Here is a 14,884-nt window from a genome sequence, read left to right as displayed (position 1 = left end):
ATAGGCCTGGCAGAAGTCAAGAGCAGTGGATAGGGGAAGGGGGGCTGTCAGAGAGCCCTCTGGTTGGGGATATGGAACACTATGACAAAGCAGAGTGCAGGAGGGTGAAGTGTATGTGTGTGGCCGCATTGGTGAGGCCTGGGGTCACCAGGCGGAATCTAGGCTGGGATAGGGTGAGAAACATTTCACACAACAAAGACCAGGTTGCTAGGAGCCCCCAGTCTTCTAATGCCCCTTCTCCTTTCTGAGGCTCCCTCTCTAGACACTTCCACCCCAGCACCTTTCCATAGATGAGCTTCAAACCCTTCACACCTTTGTAGTCCTGTAGCAACTGGTCAGGCCCTAGTTGTTCAATCCACTATTGTGGGAGTCAATGTGGGATGTGCTGACTTGTCCATGGCCCTGTGGATACCAGGGGAGGGTGGGGAAATCCTTTCTGCCTGTTGGCAAATCACAGCTTCACAGGATGCAGGTGTCAGGACCTTGAAAGCTGGTTGATCTGGTTAATATGCTAGGTAGCGTACCCTGACATTTCTCAGGGATGGCAGTCATTGTCCATTCTAAAGAAGGAGAAGCAATTACCAAGCTTGACAGAAAGAAAGTAGGAAGAGTCCCCCAGACTGGCTAATAAGCCCATGCCAAAGGTAGGCTTACTCTGAGCTCAGAATACCTCAGGTTTGCAGCCCATCTCTCCCACTGGTCCTAGAAAAGTGTTCACATGGTGTATGAGTTCCTGTTGCTGTTGTAACAAATGACCACAAATCTAGCGACTTGGAACAAGAGCCATTTATTATCTCCCACAGCAGTAGGTCCCGAGTCTGGTAAGTGTGGCTTGTTACTCTCTCACATGATCCACATCAAGGTTCTGTCTACCCTGGCCCTATCTGGAGGCTCTGGGGGAAGTCCACTTCCAGGCTCATTCATTTTGTTGACAGAATTTATTTCCTTCTCATGGTTTCCACTTGGCCTGCCATCATCAGGCCACCAATGGTGGGCGAGTCTTTCTCACACTTAGAATCTCTCTTACTTTTCCTCCTGCTGCATCTCTTGACCCTAGTCAGGTAAAACTCCCTGCTTTTTAGGGATCAAGTGATTAGACTGGGGCTCCTGGATAATACAGGATAATCCCTAGTTTAAGATTTGTAATTTTAATTCCATCTGCAAATTTCCTTTTGCCATGTAATGAAACAGTCACAAGTTCCAAGGACTAGGGCATGGCCATCTTTGGGGGACCATTCTGTTGACCATACATGGTCATGTTTTTGTAAAATTCAAGAGTGATTTTTTTTTCCTGTTCTGTAGAAGACCCAGCGTTCTCCATTCTCCTCTTAACCTAACACAGTGTTTTTCAAACTATAGTTCATTAGTCATTGTTGCTTCCTCAAAAAGTTAGTTTGAGTAACAACTAGCATTTTCGTAAGGAATATAGAATTGAATTGCATAGAAAATACCAAGACTGCACATAACCATCTAAGTTCTATGAAATTGTTAGTATCCATACATACACACATACACATGCACTTGGACATACACACACACACACACACAAACACACTTCTGAACTAGGTCAGGATTTAAAGTATACTTCTCAGTATACTTGGTTAAGACTTAAAAATTTGAAAAGACATTTTTAAAAAAGATGCTAGAATTCATCTAGAGCCTCCAGCAAGGCCTGCTCCTGGTCCTGGGAGGATTTCTGAAGCATCTGGGAAAGCATCTGTCTCCCTAACAGAATGCTGACACAGGCTATCTAGTCCTAGCCCAGAGGTCGGGGGCTCCCTTTGACCCTGGTTGTGTAGAGGGAGCCCTCTGCCCCCACTGTGGACAACTGATGATGCATCTGTTTGTCTCAATTTTCCTTTGTAGCTATGTCTGAGAGTCTGTTTGGACAGGGGAAGAAATCTCTAGATACATTTTTCTGGGTAAACGAGATAACTGGAGAAATCACCTACCCTTCACTGAAGGCAGATGTACCTGAAGCTTCTTCAGCTTCTCTGGAGAATCCCCAAGAGAGGCCCGGATCTCAGCATGGGAGCATGCAGGGGGCTCCTCTCAATGCCCAGGGCCCGTCCAGCATACCTGTACAGAAGGCTGCCCTTCCACCTCCTCCTAAGGCTTTGCTGAAAGACACTGGCTCAGGGTACTGCCTCCCATCTACACCAACCCATGGCCTGGCTAAGGCTGGAGCAATGAGCACCCGGCCGCTCTCAGCAATTCCTGTCACTATCTCACCACCAGGAGGTGCTCTGCCAACATGTGGCCCCCTTGGACCAGTCCCTCTGCCCCCAGCCTCTTCCTTTCCTCCCAGCCCTTCTGCCCCCTGGGCCTTCACCTGCAAGCTGAAAAATGTCCTTACTGGGAATAACCGATTTTCCTTTTGAACTTGAAAGTATTTGCATGGCCACAGCTTCCTGAGCGGCCTGCCAGCTGAACACCTCCATGCTCATGTCCATGACGCTTTTGCCTCCCCTGGAAGCGCACAGAACTCTGCGCAGAGGTCTTAGAAGAACACACCAAGTGCTTTCAAACCCCATATAATTTTAACTTAGATTTTGACACACAATGTTTTCTAGACCTTTTACCTCCCCAAGTCACCTTGGTATTTTGCTCCTAAGTTTTTGGAGTTCAAGAATTTGGTTCCGATGTTGGTAGCAGAGCAGTATGTTTGATTCCCAGCCAGAGCCAGAAGGATACCTCTTCGGTTGAGGTAGGAACAAGCCAGGATGAGTGGGACCTGCAGGCCCTGTGTCTCTGCGTATAGCCCAGGGGGCGGCACTCAGGGCTGTCCTGGGTCCTGAGCACAAAGGGGCTAGAGCCCTGCCAGGAGCTCTCTTTGAGGCAACCTGAGGCTGAGGGAGCCTTTGGCCAGAGCACCCCTTCTAGCTCTGCCTTCCCCGGTGGACAGGCTCCAGATGATGCTTTGGTGGGATAATGGGCAGCCGCTCAACCCTCCAGGAATGGAGTGACTGGTCCAGTCATGCAGGGTAGGAGGCAGTAAGTAGGGGTTTGGAAACATTGTCTCAGCCTGAGGACCCCAGGAAACCCTCCTCGGCCCTGGGGAGCAAAGGCCTGTGGTCCAGCCTTGATTCTGTAGCCAATGTGTCCAGTCAGAACCCTGCCTCTCTTGGCCTCAGCTTCCCCTCTGCACAATATAGGGGTGAGCAAGCCTGTCTGCCAGGCCTGCTCAACTTCACTGTCTGTAACTATGTTACCAGGAACCAGGGATGGGTGAGGCCCTGGGTACAGCAGGTGGCAGGAGGCCAGGCGCTCACAGTGTGGAGAGGGCCACCAGGCCCAGCAGGGGCCACAGGTTCTGGGCCTATGGCTGGAGCAGGTCTCCACTGGATGCCATCACACTCATACTTCTGACCAACTGTGCAGCCTCCTGCAGTGCCCTTCTAGTGCACTCTACTGAAAAAGTTTACCGTGGTGCTCACGCTGAAGGTGAGAGCTTCAAGGATTCTGTGCGGTACTGCAGAGCACGTAGGAAGGGTGGGTTGATGCTGAGCAGCAAGTGGGTAACTGGCACAGAGGGCCTGCAACACAGCTCTAACCTGGAACCCAGCAGCCCAGGGAGAAAAGAGAAGCATGTGCACAGAAAAGCTCCTGGCCCGGCGAACTAGAAAAGTGAGAGGCTGGAACCAATTCAAACAACCAGTGAATAGGGCAGGCTAAGTAGAGGCTGGAATCCCAGGAAACTCTAACTTTGGGAAGGTTAGTGGATATGAAATATTGCTCAGGGAGGAAGAGAGTGTACCTTACCAGGGTCTCAGGTGGACTTGGCATGTTGCCCACAGATGGTGGGTTCTTCCCTCTACGTCATTCAAGGGCAGCCTACAACAAATGGGGTTTGCAGTGGTGACCCCAAGTCACCAGTACAGTGGACTGAATCGTGTCCCTAAAGGATATATGTTCACGTCCTAACCACCAGGACCTGTGACTATGACCTTCTAGAGCAATGACTGTGATTGTTATGGATCTTGAGAGGAGGGGCTCATCCTAAATTATCCAGTAGGCCCTATGCGCACTCACACGCATTCTTCAAACAGGGTGAGTTTTGAGACAGACACACAGAGGACACAGAGAATAAGAGGCAGCAATGTGACCACAGGGGCAGAGATTGGAGTGATGTGGTCACAAGCCAGGAATACCGGCAGCCAGCGGAGCCCGGAAGAGGCAAAGAAAAGAATGTCCCCTTGGGCTTCTGGAGGGAGTATGGTCCCACTGACACCTTGATTTTGGACTTCTGATTTCAAGACTGTGAGGGAATGCATTTGTGTGAAGCCCCCGGTTTGTAATTTGTGTCAGCCCCAAGAAACATATACCAAACGCAGGCTCTTGTCTGCCCCATCCCTGCTGTGTTCCCAGGGCCTAGGACAAGGCCTGCGTACAGCCAGTGCCTCCTAGTGTTTGCTCAATGACTAATGGGTAAAGGTCTTAGGAAATCCCTCAGCAAAGAAAGACTTTACTCCAAAGTTTAAAAATCCTGCATTCTGACGGGGGGTGGGGTGGGGTGGAAGTGAGGTACAGGCCTCCCTTATGAGCCACACACTGTGCTGAACCGATTTCCTCCACATTCGCTGCTGTGATGGGACTTTGGGGCAGAAGTGTGCAAATGTTGCTCCAGGAATGATGCCCATAGGCACCTGTGGGGTCCCAGAGCCCAGGCTGCTGCCAGGCCTCAGGGGGAGCCGGGCTGCTCCCCTCCCCGTCCTACACAAGTCCCCTAGGCACCAAGGTGGCCCTGCTGCCTGCTGACCAGCTGACCACAGTGGCCAGGCCTGACATGCCTTGCCATCCAAGGTCTCTGTCTCTGCTATGCTCCCCACACCTGCTAGGGCAAGGACTGCTCCAAGGGCGCATCTGATCTTGACCTGTGGGCCACCTGTCCCCAGCACTAATCCCACGGTGGGCCCGTGCAGAGCTGGGCGTGCTGCTGCCTGCTCAGACCCCTCACAGCCCTTGGGACACCTAGGTTCTAATCCCACCTCTCTTATCTACAGGAGGCAGAACGGCCTTGGCCAAGTCTCAATTTCGGGTATCAGTTTCCCCATGTGCAACATCTGTCACCTCAGGGGGACAATTCCTATAGTGCTCCATAATAGGAATGACCCCACGAGGGTAGGGCTTTGACCAGTAGACTGAGGCTGCAGTAGCAGGGGGCTGGGGATTAGAAGAGGGGCCTATGGTGCCAACTCTGGTCTGATTTGTGTGGCTGCTGGCTGTCCCACCTCCCCCTCCTCCTCCTTGTCCCAACTGCTAAGGAGTGAGGGATGCCTGGGCCGGCAGCCCAGGACCATCCAAGGGAGGGCTCTGCATTCTTGGGGCAGACTCTGAGGGTGGGAAGAAGAACTTCCAAGAACACGACCCAGTGTCTCTTTTTACAGATGGGGAGACTGAGGCCAAGTGAGGCCTTGTCCAGGGTCACTCAGTGCAGGGAGCCACTAGGAGTTCTACTGAATTGTGTCCCTAAAGGATATATGTTCCAAGGTGCCCTGGGGGTTGCGTCAATTCTTACTTATGGGACAGGCACCTGGGTGGCCCTGCCAGGTTGGAGGGCTTGCTGTTGGGGTCTGTGACCAGGCAGCACAGGTCAGAGGCACCCCCGAAACAGGGAGGTGCTTTGTGATCAGCCAGCTGCCAGGCTTCATCCAATGCATCAGTGGCTCTTGCACCCTGGGTGTGAGTGCCAGCCTCCTAGGAGTTTGGGCTCTCAGCTCTGGGGCCTGCGGGAGAAGGCTGCCAGGACCACAACCCCCTGCAGAAGAGCCCAGAGCCTTGGAGCCACCAGTCTCCACAGGACTGATGTGGTCTTACTGGCTTGCTCGAGGGATGCTCTGGTCCCCCCAGAGCAGTTGGGGTGGGGTGGGGAGGCCGGATTGGTATAAGGGAAGTAGGAACACCAGGTGCTGGGACAGGGCCCTAGCTGGACGGGTTCACTTAGGGATGTACACACAGTCCTTAGAGGTTCCAAAGGTGAGCTGACTCCTGACTCAGCCCTGACCCCTCTTGCTTCACCTCTCCATTTCTCAATGCCCACCACCCTCTCATTAGCTCAGGTGGGCTGCCTGGACCTGGAGGTCTTTAAGAAACAAAGGAGGAAGTAGGGCCTGGGGCGGACCTGTCCTGCAGACAGATGTGGTGGCTTTGGACCTAGGCCTTCCTGACTGGACAGCCTGGGCTCAGGGCCTGCTTCTTCCTTGGGAGACATCTGGCCTGGGTCTGGAGCTCAGGTCCCTTTGGAGACCGTTTCTGACCCATGGCTTTGTAGTTGGCAGGGCCTCATCCTGTGCCAGTTTTTAGTGGTGGGACAGAGTTTTCCCTTCTATGTTAGATTGGGAGAGGAGGTCAAATAGGCCATCAATTTCTTGTAACTTCCTATTATGTCATAATAGTTGTAAAACTATTAACTGAATAACAAGAAAAACAATCTGATTAATGTATTATTTATTATATTATTAACAATCAGTTCTGAGACAAAGTCCAATTCAAAACATTATTAAGGATTCTATTAGTTGATTTTAGAAATGGCATAATCCAAACCTATATTTCAATAAATTTTCTTATGTAATCTTTAAGGAAGGAATTTTTCACCTCCATCATTTGGCTCTGGAAAATCTTTAAAGGCAACATTTTTACATTAGAAAAAAAAATTCAGTATAGTTGTTACTGAAGGTTCAAAGAGGTGATATGCACAAACTATAAAAATTACAAATCACTCTTTCTTTTGAACACACATTTGAATTTAAACAGTTTAAATAATAGTGTTTTAGATGAATTTGAAATGAACTTCAAGAATGGTTGTTAACAGCTCCTTTTCTTTCTGATGCACTGTGGGGAAAAAAATTCCTTTCCCATTTCTTCAGCAGTAGGGGCTACAAAAATGGTGTCCCAAATTAGGATTCACCTTATCCTCTTGAGAAACGAGCCAAAGAGGTTTTGGATCTGGTGAAATATATTATCCGAAGGGAAACACCTGTGGAGAGAGAAGCCCTGTGTCTCCAGAGCGGGTCCCCCGTGTCTCTGGGGCTAAGCTGTGCTGTGGCCTCAGGGAGCCCACACAACTATGCACAAGGGATGGCTCACAGGGGCCTCACCCCACGTGCGAAACACTGGTAGAAACAGGAAGACCGGGGTTGAGGGGGTGACAGAAATCCTGAATGGCCTGAACCATTTTATACTCCCTACTTGCTGGAACTCTTGGGGAAACAAGCAAGGGTTTTTCCAGATAGTCTGTCCACAAAAACAAATGAGTCACCTCACTGATTCAAAGACACTTACTGTCTGTTACTGTCATGCTACCAACAGTTATAATATTTTAATGGGTAGGAAAACTTACGGATTTAAACCTAAATTTTCTGTCACTAAGATGTTTTAACAAACTGGGGCGCCTGGGTGGCTCAGTCGTTAAGCGTCTGCCTTCGGCTCAGGTCATGATCCTAGGGTCCTGGGATCGAGCCCCGCATCGGGCTCCCTGCTCGGCGGGAAGCCTGCTTCTCCCTCTCCCACTCCCCCTGCTTGTGTTCCCTCTCTCGCTGTGTCTCTCTCTGTCAAATAAATAAAATCTTAAAAAAAAAAAAAAAAAAAAAAGATGTTTTAACAAACTGGTATCAGACTGCTTTTGACAATGTCAATACTATACATACATCCAATTGCTTTTTTTTCCTTCTACTCTTTCTTTCAGGAAAAATCTGGTTATCTAATTTTTGCTACCCATCAGTCTCCTGTTTTGGACAGCAACTGTCCCCTACTGGCTGCAAAGTACATGTTCGTGCTGACGCATGAGATGTTAACTACCAAGTTGCATGTTGAATGAGTCCCATTACTTCAGAGCTGTGCTGAGACCTGTTTACACGTACCCACATTCACTCATAAAAAAATAGATATCCTTGACTCTGCAGAATCCCTCATTTACACACCGCTAAAAATATGTTCTTTCATTCTGACATCTTTTTACCCAATCTTGCCAATCAGATAAACACCATAAGACTGGGAGATAAAACCTTTTAAAACAAGTTTTGTAGCAGAGATTAATTTTAAAAAAAGTTCTACTTTTAGAGCAGCAGTTAGAAACTTTGTTCTTGTAATATGTAAATAATATTGTTATATTAAATTGTGGATTTAAATTAGTTTAACAGTTTCTTATGTCTTCAAAAATAATTCTGTGTTACTTAATGGCTTCTCCGTCCTTCCAATTCCAAGGAATACAAAGGTCTCCATCTTGAAGAACAGAATAAAAATGTGAAATGCAGAGGTGCATCCCTTGTAGGTAAGGCAGTGACTGTTCTAGAAGTCTCTTACAACAATCCACCATTTGTATACTAGAAACGCTGGGCTCCTTATAAAACTTTTCCAGAGAAAATTTTTTCGTTGAAGCCTGTATCAATTCATTTTCAATAACCTTTAACCTGTTATATTGAAAATAAACATAATATTGCCACAAGCTATCACCAAATAAAAGAACATAAAATGTACATACAATTTTATATATTGGGGCTCTTTCTTTCAAGATTTTATTTAAATTCAAGTTAGTTCACATATAGTGTAATATTAAGTTTCAGAGGTAGAATTCAGTGAGTCATCAGTTACATACAACACCCAGTGCTCATTACATCACACGCCCTCCTCGATGCCCATCCCCCGGTTACCCCATCCCCCCCACCTCCCCTCCAGCAACCCTCAGTTTGTTTCCTAGAGTTCAGCATCTCTTATGGTTTGCCTCCCTCTCTGTCTTTATCTTATTTTGTTTTTCCTTCCTTCCCCTATGTTCATCTGTTTTGTTTCTTAAATTCCACGTATGAGTGAAATCATACGGTATTTGTCTTTCTCTGACTCACTTATTTCGCTTAGCATAATACCCTCTAGTTCCATCTACATCATTGCAAATGGCAAGATTTCATTCTTTTCTATGCCTGAGTAATATTCTTCTTTATCCATTCATCTGTTGATGGACATCTGGCTCCTTCCATATTTTGGCTATTGTGGGCATTGCTGCTATAAACACTGGAGTCTAACTTTCTACTCTCAACACTGAAAATGGTGTCCACAGAGGGTAAATGACATGCTTAGAAGACATGTCAATAGTTCTTGTGCATGTATCTCTGAAAGTATTTGTTAAATCTTTTAGCAGCAATGGGTAAAAATAAAGACATAATTTAAAAAGTTCTTATCCTGCCTCACTGAGCAGCTGTTAGTGACCAAAGAAAGCAGAGAGCTGAGTGTAAAAGTTCCTAGTTTTTAGGAACCACCTACAGTCTGACCCTTGGGCAGTAATGACTTCTAGAGACTCCCAAACACCCAGCAGGCTCACAACAAGACAGGCCCCTGGGGAGGAGGCACCTCCCCTCCACTCTCTTCTATGCCCATCAGCTCCCTCTCTGCCTCTTGTTCCATCAAGGGCTTGAGTGAAGGCTTAGAAAGCAGACAACTCAGGGCAGAACTCAGTGTCTTAGATACACAGATGGCCAGTGTTTATGGGTATATTTTGGTAAATAGCTTCAATCCTCCAAATCTTGAGATGTGTGAAAGAGGCCTTGTCACGTCCTTGAGCGGTGTGCAGACCAGCACGGACATCTCTTGAGAAGCCCACTCAAGAAGGGGAGTAAAGCAAAACTGCCACGGTCAAAGAAGGTTCCCAAAGAAGTTTAAGTATTGCACTGGTTAAAAAATACCCAAATAACCTCTATATATCCACTCTTAATCTCTGCATAAAGGAAAAAAGTACCATGAACTATCAATGAGCTAGAAAAATATTTGAAAACAGAAATGGTCATTGTAGTCAGCTGGGACTTAGTAGCAGGGGTCTGTAGTTACTGACTTACTCCCTTCAACAACACCCGGAATGCTTTCTCAGGTGCTGCTAGTTTTTTTCTGTAAGATTACTCCTTCTAGACACTGCTGCTTAGAGACTGAAGAAGTTGGACAGCAGAGTTGGTGGGGTTCTCAGAATGTTCCAGCTGGACCTGTACCTATTCTTTCCAGGATTAGAAGGGAAGAACCATAGGTACCACCAATAGCAGGGACTGACAAACTTTTTTTGTAAAGGGCTTTTCTCACTGGCTCAAAAAAAAAGGTGGCGGGGGGAAGGTTTTTAACAATCTGGCTTAGAAACGGAGAGCCTGGCATCTGGCCAAGTTAATGTGTAGTTCTCCAATGACGCATCTTTACACGCATCTCTGGCCAGGGCCATGCATTCCCATCCCTTCTCAGAGAAGCCTCTGGCCTCATCCCAGGGTGGCCCCGACCCCTAGGCCACAGCCTCTACAACCAGGAGGGCCCATCAGTCCTTCTGGAGTGCAGTCCTGGACGAGAATTGAGCCCACAGAGGGCGGCCTTCACTGGGGCTCTCTCCAGGGCTGGCCCTTCCAATAAGGAGATGGCAGGGAACAGCCTATCCCTCCCTGGTTGCCTCTGGAGTCTGAAGCAGACGAATTTAGATGATTTTTTGCCTTTCCTTATAATTTCTTTGCTTTATTATATTCATACTTCAACAACAACAACGAAATAGAGGGAAAAGGGAAGCACAGTACAAACAAGAGAAGCACCATGACATGGTGAGTATGGCTGGTGGCAAGTTCTCTTCCTTTCCTTCTAATGCTAAGAAATGGGCCAGACATTTCCTAGGGGGAAATGAACTTTTCTTTCCCCTGACAAAAATGATATCTATTTTTTTTTTTTAAATAAAGCTCCTTCTGCCTCTGACATCGACTGTGAGTTCCACAAAGGTATCTGTTCGCAGGGCTGGCTAGGCACCAAAGTACTTGATAAATATTAGTGGAATAAATGAACATTGTTTTAAATGGTTTTTTCCTATTCTATGTCAGTATCAAAATTATTTAAATAGTCTTCTATCATTGTACATTTCTACTGTTTCCAGTTTGCCTAAGTGATATTAAAATTTATAGTATGTGATACAGGGTAGGAGGAAACATGAGTGAGTTACCACAAAAGCCATTAGTGAGGACAGCCTGTGTAGGGAGAGCTGCTTTACCTCTAGGCCCAGGTTACCCTAGGTTATGCCTGCCCCATGTAAGAGCTGTGCATGGGTCATTACCAGCCTCCAAAGGAGGGGGTTCCACAGTACACACATTCCCCCTGGTAGCCAGGCCATGTTAAGAGGCATGAGCTATAAGTCATGCAGTCTTTTTTTTAAAAGTCATGCAGTCTTGAAAAGGCCATGTGAGGTCTACTTGGGACCCAGATATTAGCTTAGAATACTGGTTTTAAACCGTCCACAAGCTGAGGGTCCTGCAGAGGTACTCAGAGGACCCCGATGGGTATGAGCGGCTTCTAGCTCCCTTCCTCTTTGAACAGAACACCTGCAAGCTTTTATCTTTTATCAATTGGATTTCCACTTCAGAATCCACTTTATAGAGATATGCAGCTAAAAAGTGAAAACCACAGTCTAAGAACACACTTCATCTATGTAAAGCCAGTAGTCTTACAATGATTACAATGAAGGCAACCTTAATAGGGCGGGGAGAACAGAATGAACGGAAGGAGAAGGCAAAGGGGAGGGAAAACTGCAGAGGTCTGCAGAGGGATGAAGGCGATGAGTAAGAGGGAAGGTACATTGGGACCAGCAACAAAGTGGCTTCCTCTCCATGGGGGATGAAACAGGGATGAGAGCTCCAGTGCCAGAGCCAGAAAGGGGCTCAGGGAACATGCAAGTTCATGGATTCAGCCAATGGATGCTTCCTGAAGGCCACCTGTGTGCCAGGCACTGATCTTGGGATGGGAGCGAACAAAAGCGACAAAAAAGTCTCTGCCCTCATGATGCTTACATTCCGTCGCCGGGGGTAGGGGGGGTGGGGGGGCGGGAGGAGGGCAGGCAAATGAATGAGGAAAACAGCCTGTCAGAGACCAATGGTGTTGAGTGCGAGGGAGCAAGGCAGACCAGGGGCGGTGGAGTGGCGCACAGGGGAGGGTGCTGGTTCCCACTGATGCTCAGGGAAGACCTGAGAAGGTGGACGTGGGCCAAGACGTGAGGGAGGTGCAGGGCAAACCAGGAAGACACCAGGAAGAGACGCTCCAGGGTGCTGGAAGAAGATAAAAGGGCCATCTGGCTGGAGTAAAATGAGGGCAAGGTCAAAGGCGCCAGCTCAGCAGGAGTGACTTCTCACAGGGCGACTCACTCTGGCTGCTCTGATGGGTCACCGTATTGACCCGACTGACTCGCAGGATGGAACCTATGTGAATTGCATTTCTTTTTATTTTACTTCCTCGAAATCTAGTAGTAATGCACCACAGCTACAAAATGGCCACTGAGAAGACAGAAGCAGCAACTACAGTGTAGCCAACAAAATCATTAGCCCTCACAGTGACAGGTGGGCCAGAGCTGCTCCCAAGGGTTAAAGCTGACTTACAACGAAGAGAAATCACATCACAAACATGAAGGCTTACCAACCAGTCAAGAAATGGGACATTCGTGCCACTGGATCAGGCCAACAGAGCTGTCACCAAGTCCACAAGCAAAACAAAGAGATGTAGCTCCTTCACTTACTCTCTACACAGAACGATCCCGTTATCTCGTCTTCTACCGCTCTCCTCCACCTCCACCCTTTCTTTCAGATGAGCAACTGGTGGGGATGGAGGGGTGAATGGGGGGCAAGACAGGAGACATGCGGAACCGGCGGCTCCCCAGCACACTGCTGAACGGTCACCTCAGACCCTCTACCTTCCAGGTTCCGGTCTCTGTCCTCCTCTCCCTCCTTCTCTGGGCCACTGTGTTCCCTTCAGCGCCACTGTGGCTTTCCGGGAGCACGAGCCTTGTGCTTCTCACCCGCCCCTCTCTGGCCCAGCTCCCACTGACCCCGTGCAGAACCCACACCTCCCACCAGAAACGCAGTCCGGGGGGGCACGGACCTGGCCCCAGCGTTCTCTCCACAACACCTGTCACAGCCTCGGGCAAACCACCATCACGGCAAATGGCTGCTAAATGAATGAATGAGTGAATAAATTCTCAATATCCAAACCTCCTTTGCCAACATCCTTAGAAAAACCTCTTCTGAATGTAATATCCTCCTTTCTTCACAGGAGATACATAAAACATTATCAAGCAGTATCCAATGCCCACAAATCAGGAAACTGTTGGCTACCAAGTCCTTCAAAGATAGAACATAGAGACAGGACCTCTTACGAATTCCATCAATTTTTTACTTTAAAACTTCTTCTCATTTACTTAAAATCAGTAGTTCTCAATGTTTTAGACCATCAAGATTCCTGTTATTCAAGCAGTAGCTGAATTCTTCCCATCTGGAGAATTTCTTTCTGATATTCTTATCTTTTGTTCTGCTCCTGAGTTGACTTTTATACTAACAAGCCTTGCTTCTCAAATGGAGGCACATGGTGGTAATGTCATTGAGGCTGTTCTAATCAGAAACACCACATGCAATTCCTGGCAGACCAAGGAAGTGGGGGATAAATAAACGTGGAATATGCACAAATCAGTCCATTTCCTAAGTTTCATGCAGTTTTTATGTCCCATCTTTATGAATTCCGAAAACCTGAATTTTGACTGACTGCCCGGACATTACAAAGGGCTCATGGCACTTACTCTTCTTTTCTTTTCATGTTGTCTCTTGCCTGCTGGGCTTTGGTAAGGATAAACCACTGGAGGTTTGCTGGGTCACAGAGACTTGGGATGTTAAAGTGCCCGAGTTCATGCAAGCTTGGAGCGTATCTGTCACTGTAACAAAACACATGTGAAAGGAAAAATCACTCATCCCTCCATTCCCCACTCCACCCCCAAAGAAAATATTTTAGTAGTCTGATGAGTGATGAAGGAATTCATCAAGAAAATCCACTTTAAAAGTATAGTAAAATTATGCTTTAAGTTTTACTGTTCCCCAAAGAGACACACTTTCAGGATGACCACATACTTCCTTACCCCATGGCCACCCTCATCTGTGAGATGAGCCCGGTGAGGTGTGAGGTGAGATGTGCATTTAGTACCAAGCACAGACTGTGAAAACAGTATGTGCACAAAAAATGTGGGCTAGTGATTCAACATTAGTTTAATCCTAGAAAGTTTTCCGTAGGATTGACTTTGCCCTGTAAGTGGCAATGTATTTCAAGACTGTTCTAAAGAGTCAATCCTTCAATTCCTTTAAGTCGGCTTTTTTAATGTGTAAACGAGTGTCACTTTTCTTTAGTTCCTAAGAAAAACACAAAACAATTTAATCCACTTACACAACGCATCTAAGTGAAAGAATAAAAGTCTTTCTTGTTTTAGATATTTACCTGTTAAGGATCATCTGTAAACCACGCAGACTTCGAGGGTGAAAGGGTATTCTGTTTTTCACCAGTCTATTATAGAACACATCAAGAAGAGAGTAATATTCTTCAAGAGTCAATACTGGTTGCAATTCCTCGATATAAACCACTTGTATACCTCCGAGAAGGTAGCTTATTTGGTCTTCTAAAAGCATCAGCCTCCTCTGAAGGTCAAAATAACTTGGTAACCTTTCAAAAAGCTACAGTATTTAAAAAAAAAAAAAATGAAACAAATATTTAGTTTTATGTTATTGTAATAGCTCAATTTTAGGATTCCAATAAATGGGATTGAGAAATTTTAACAAGAAAATTGTTTTCCTAGAAGGAAAGGTCTAATAAGTGAAAGAAAAAGACTTAATGTAATGCTGGAAATATTAATATTCAAAACAAAACCCTACAAATCTTAGGGATTTTTAGATAGGACTGAAGAGATTGCAGAAAAAAAGAAATAGGTTCCAAATGAAAATAAGCCCTAAGTACTAACATTTAAATCTCAAATTAGTTTAAGAATGATTACATGGTCTAATAAAGAACGGTTTGAGAAATAAAGTACATGGATTTTAGCACCAAGTCTACTTCTTCAGAATTTACTTTAATTCAGCAAAACTCA

The 14,884-nt window shown here is 46.6% G+C and overlaps 2 protein-coding genes across 4 annotated transcripts in view; one reads left to right on the top strand and one right to left on the bottom strand.

Annotated features, from left to right (window-relative positions):
- The first annotated feature begins 516 nt into the window (after positions 1-516).
- Positions 517-8,140, top strand: CUNH3orf86 (chromosome unknown C3orf86 homolog). Its single transcript, XM_036111229.2, has one exon. The coding sequence runs from the start codon at positions 1,869-1,871 to the stop codon at positions 2,379-2,381; it is 513 nt and encodes a 170-aa protein (XP_035967122.1). The 5' UTR covers positions 517-1,868; the 3' UTR covers positions 2,382-8,140.
- The window catches only part of TCAIM (T cell activation inhibitor, mitochondrial), a 59,087-nt gene continuing 50,633 nt past the window's right edge, over positions 6,431-14,884 (bottom strand). For all 3 annotated transcript variants that reach the window (XM_078074119.1, XM_078074118.1, XM_078074121.1), the window contains exons 9-11: positions 14,242-14,474; positions 13,556-13,687; positions 6,431-8,408 (exon numbers count right to left, since the gene is read on the bottom strand). In XM_078074119.1, coding sequence (XP_077930245.1) covers positions 8,168-8,408; positions 13,556-13,687; positions 14,242-14,474 — 606 coding nt within the window. In that variant the 3' untranslated portion in view covers positions 6,431-8,167. The remainder of the gene's footprint in view (positions 8,409-13,555; positions 13,688-14,241; positions 14,475-14,884) is intronic.

The sequence above is a fragment of the Halichoerus grypus genome, chromosome 1 (genome assembly GCF_964656455.1).
Source record: "Halichoerus grypus chromosome 1, mHalGry1.hap1.1, whole genome shotgun sequence".
NCBI lineage: Eukaryota > Metazoa > Chordata > Mammalia > Carnivora > Phocidae > Halichoerus > Halichoerus grypus.
This window is presented reverse-complemented; position numbering and strand designations above follow the sequence as displayed.

Coding starts and splice junctions, on each gene's coding strand:
- CUNH3orf86 (XM_036111229.2), top strand. CDS start 1,869: ATGTCTGAGAGTCTGTTTGGACAGGGGAAGAAATCTCTAGATACATTT.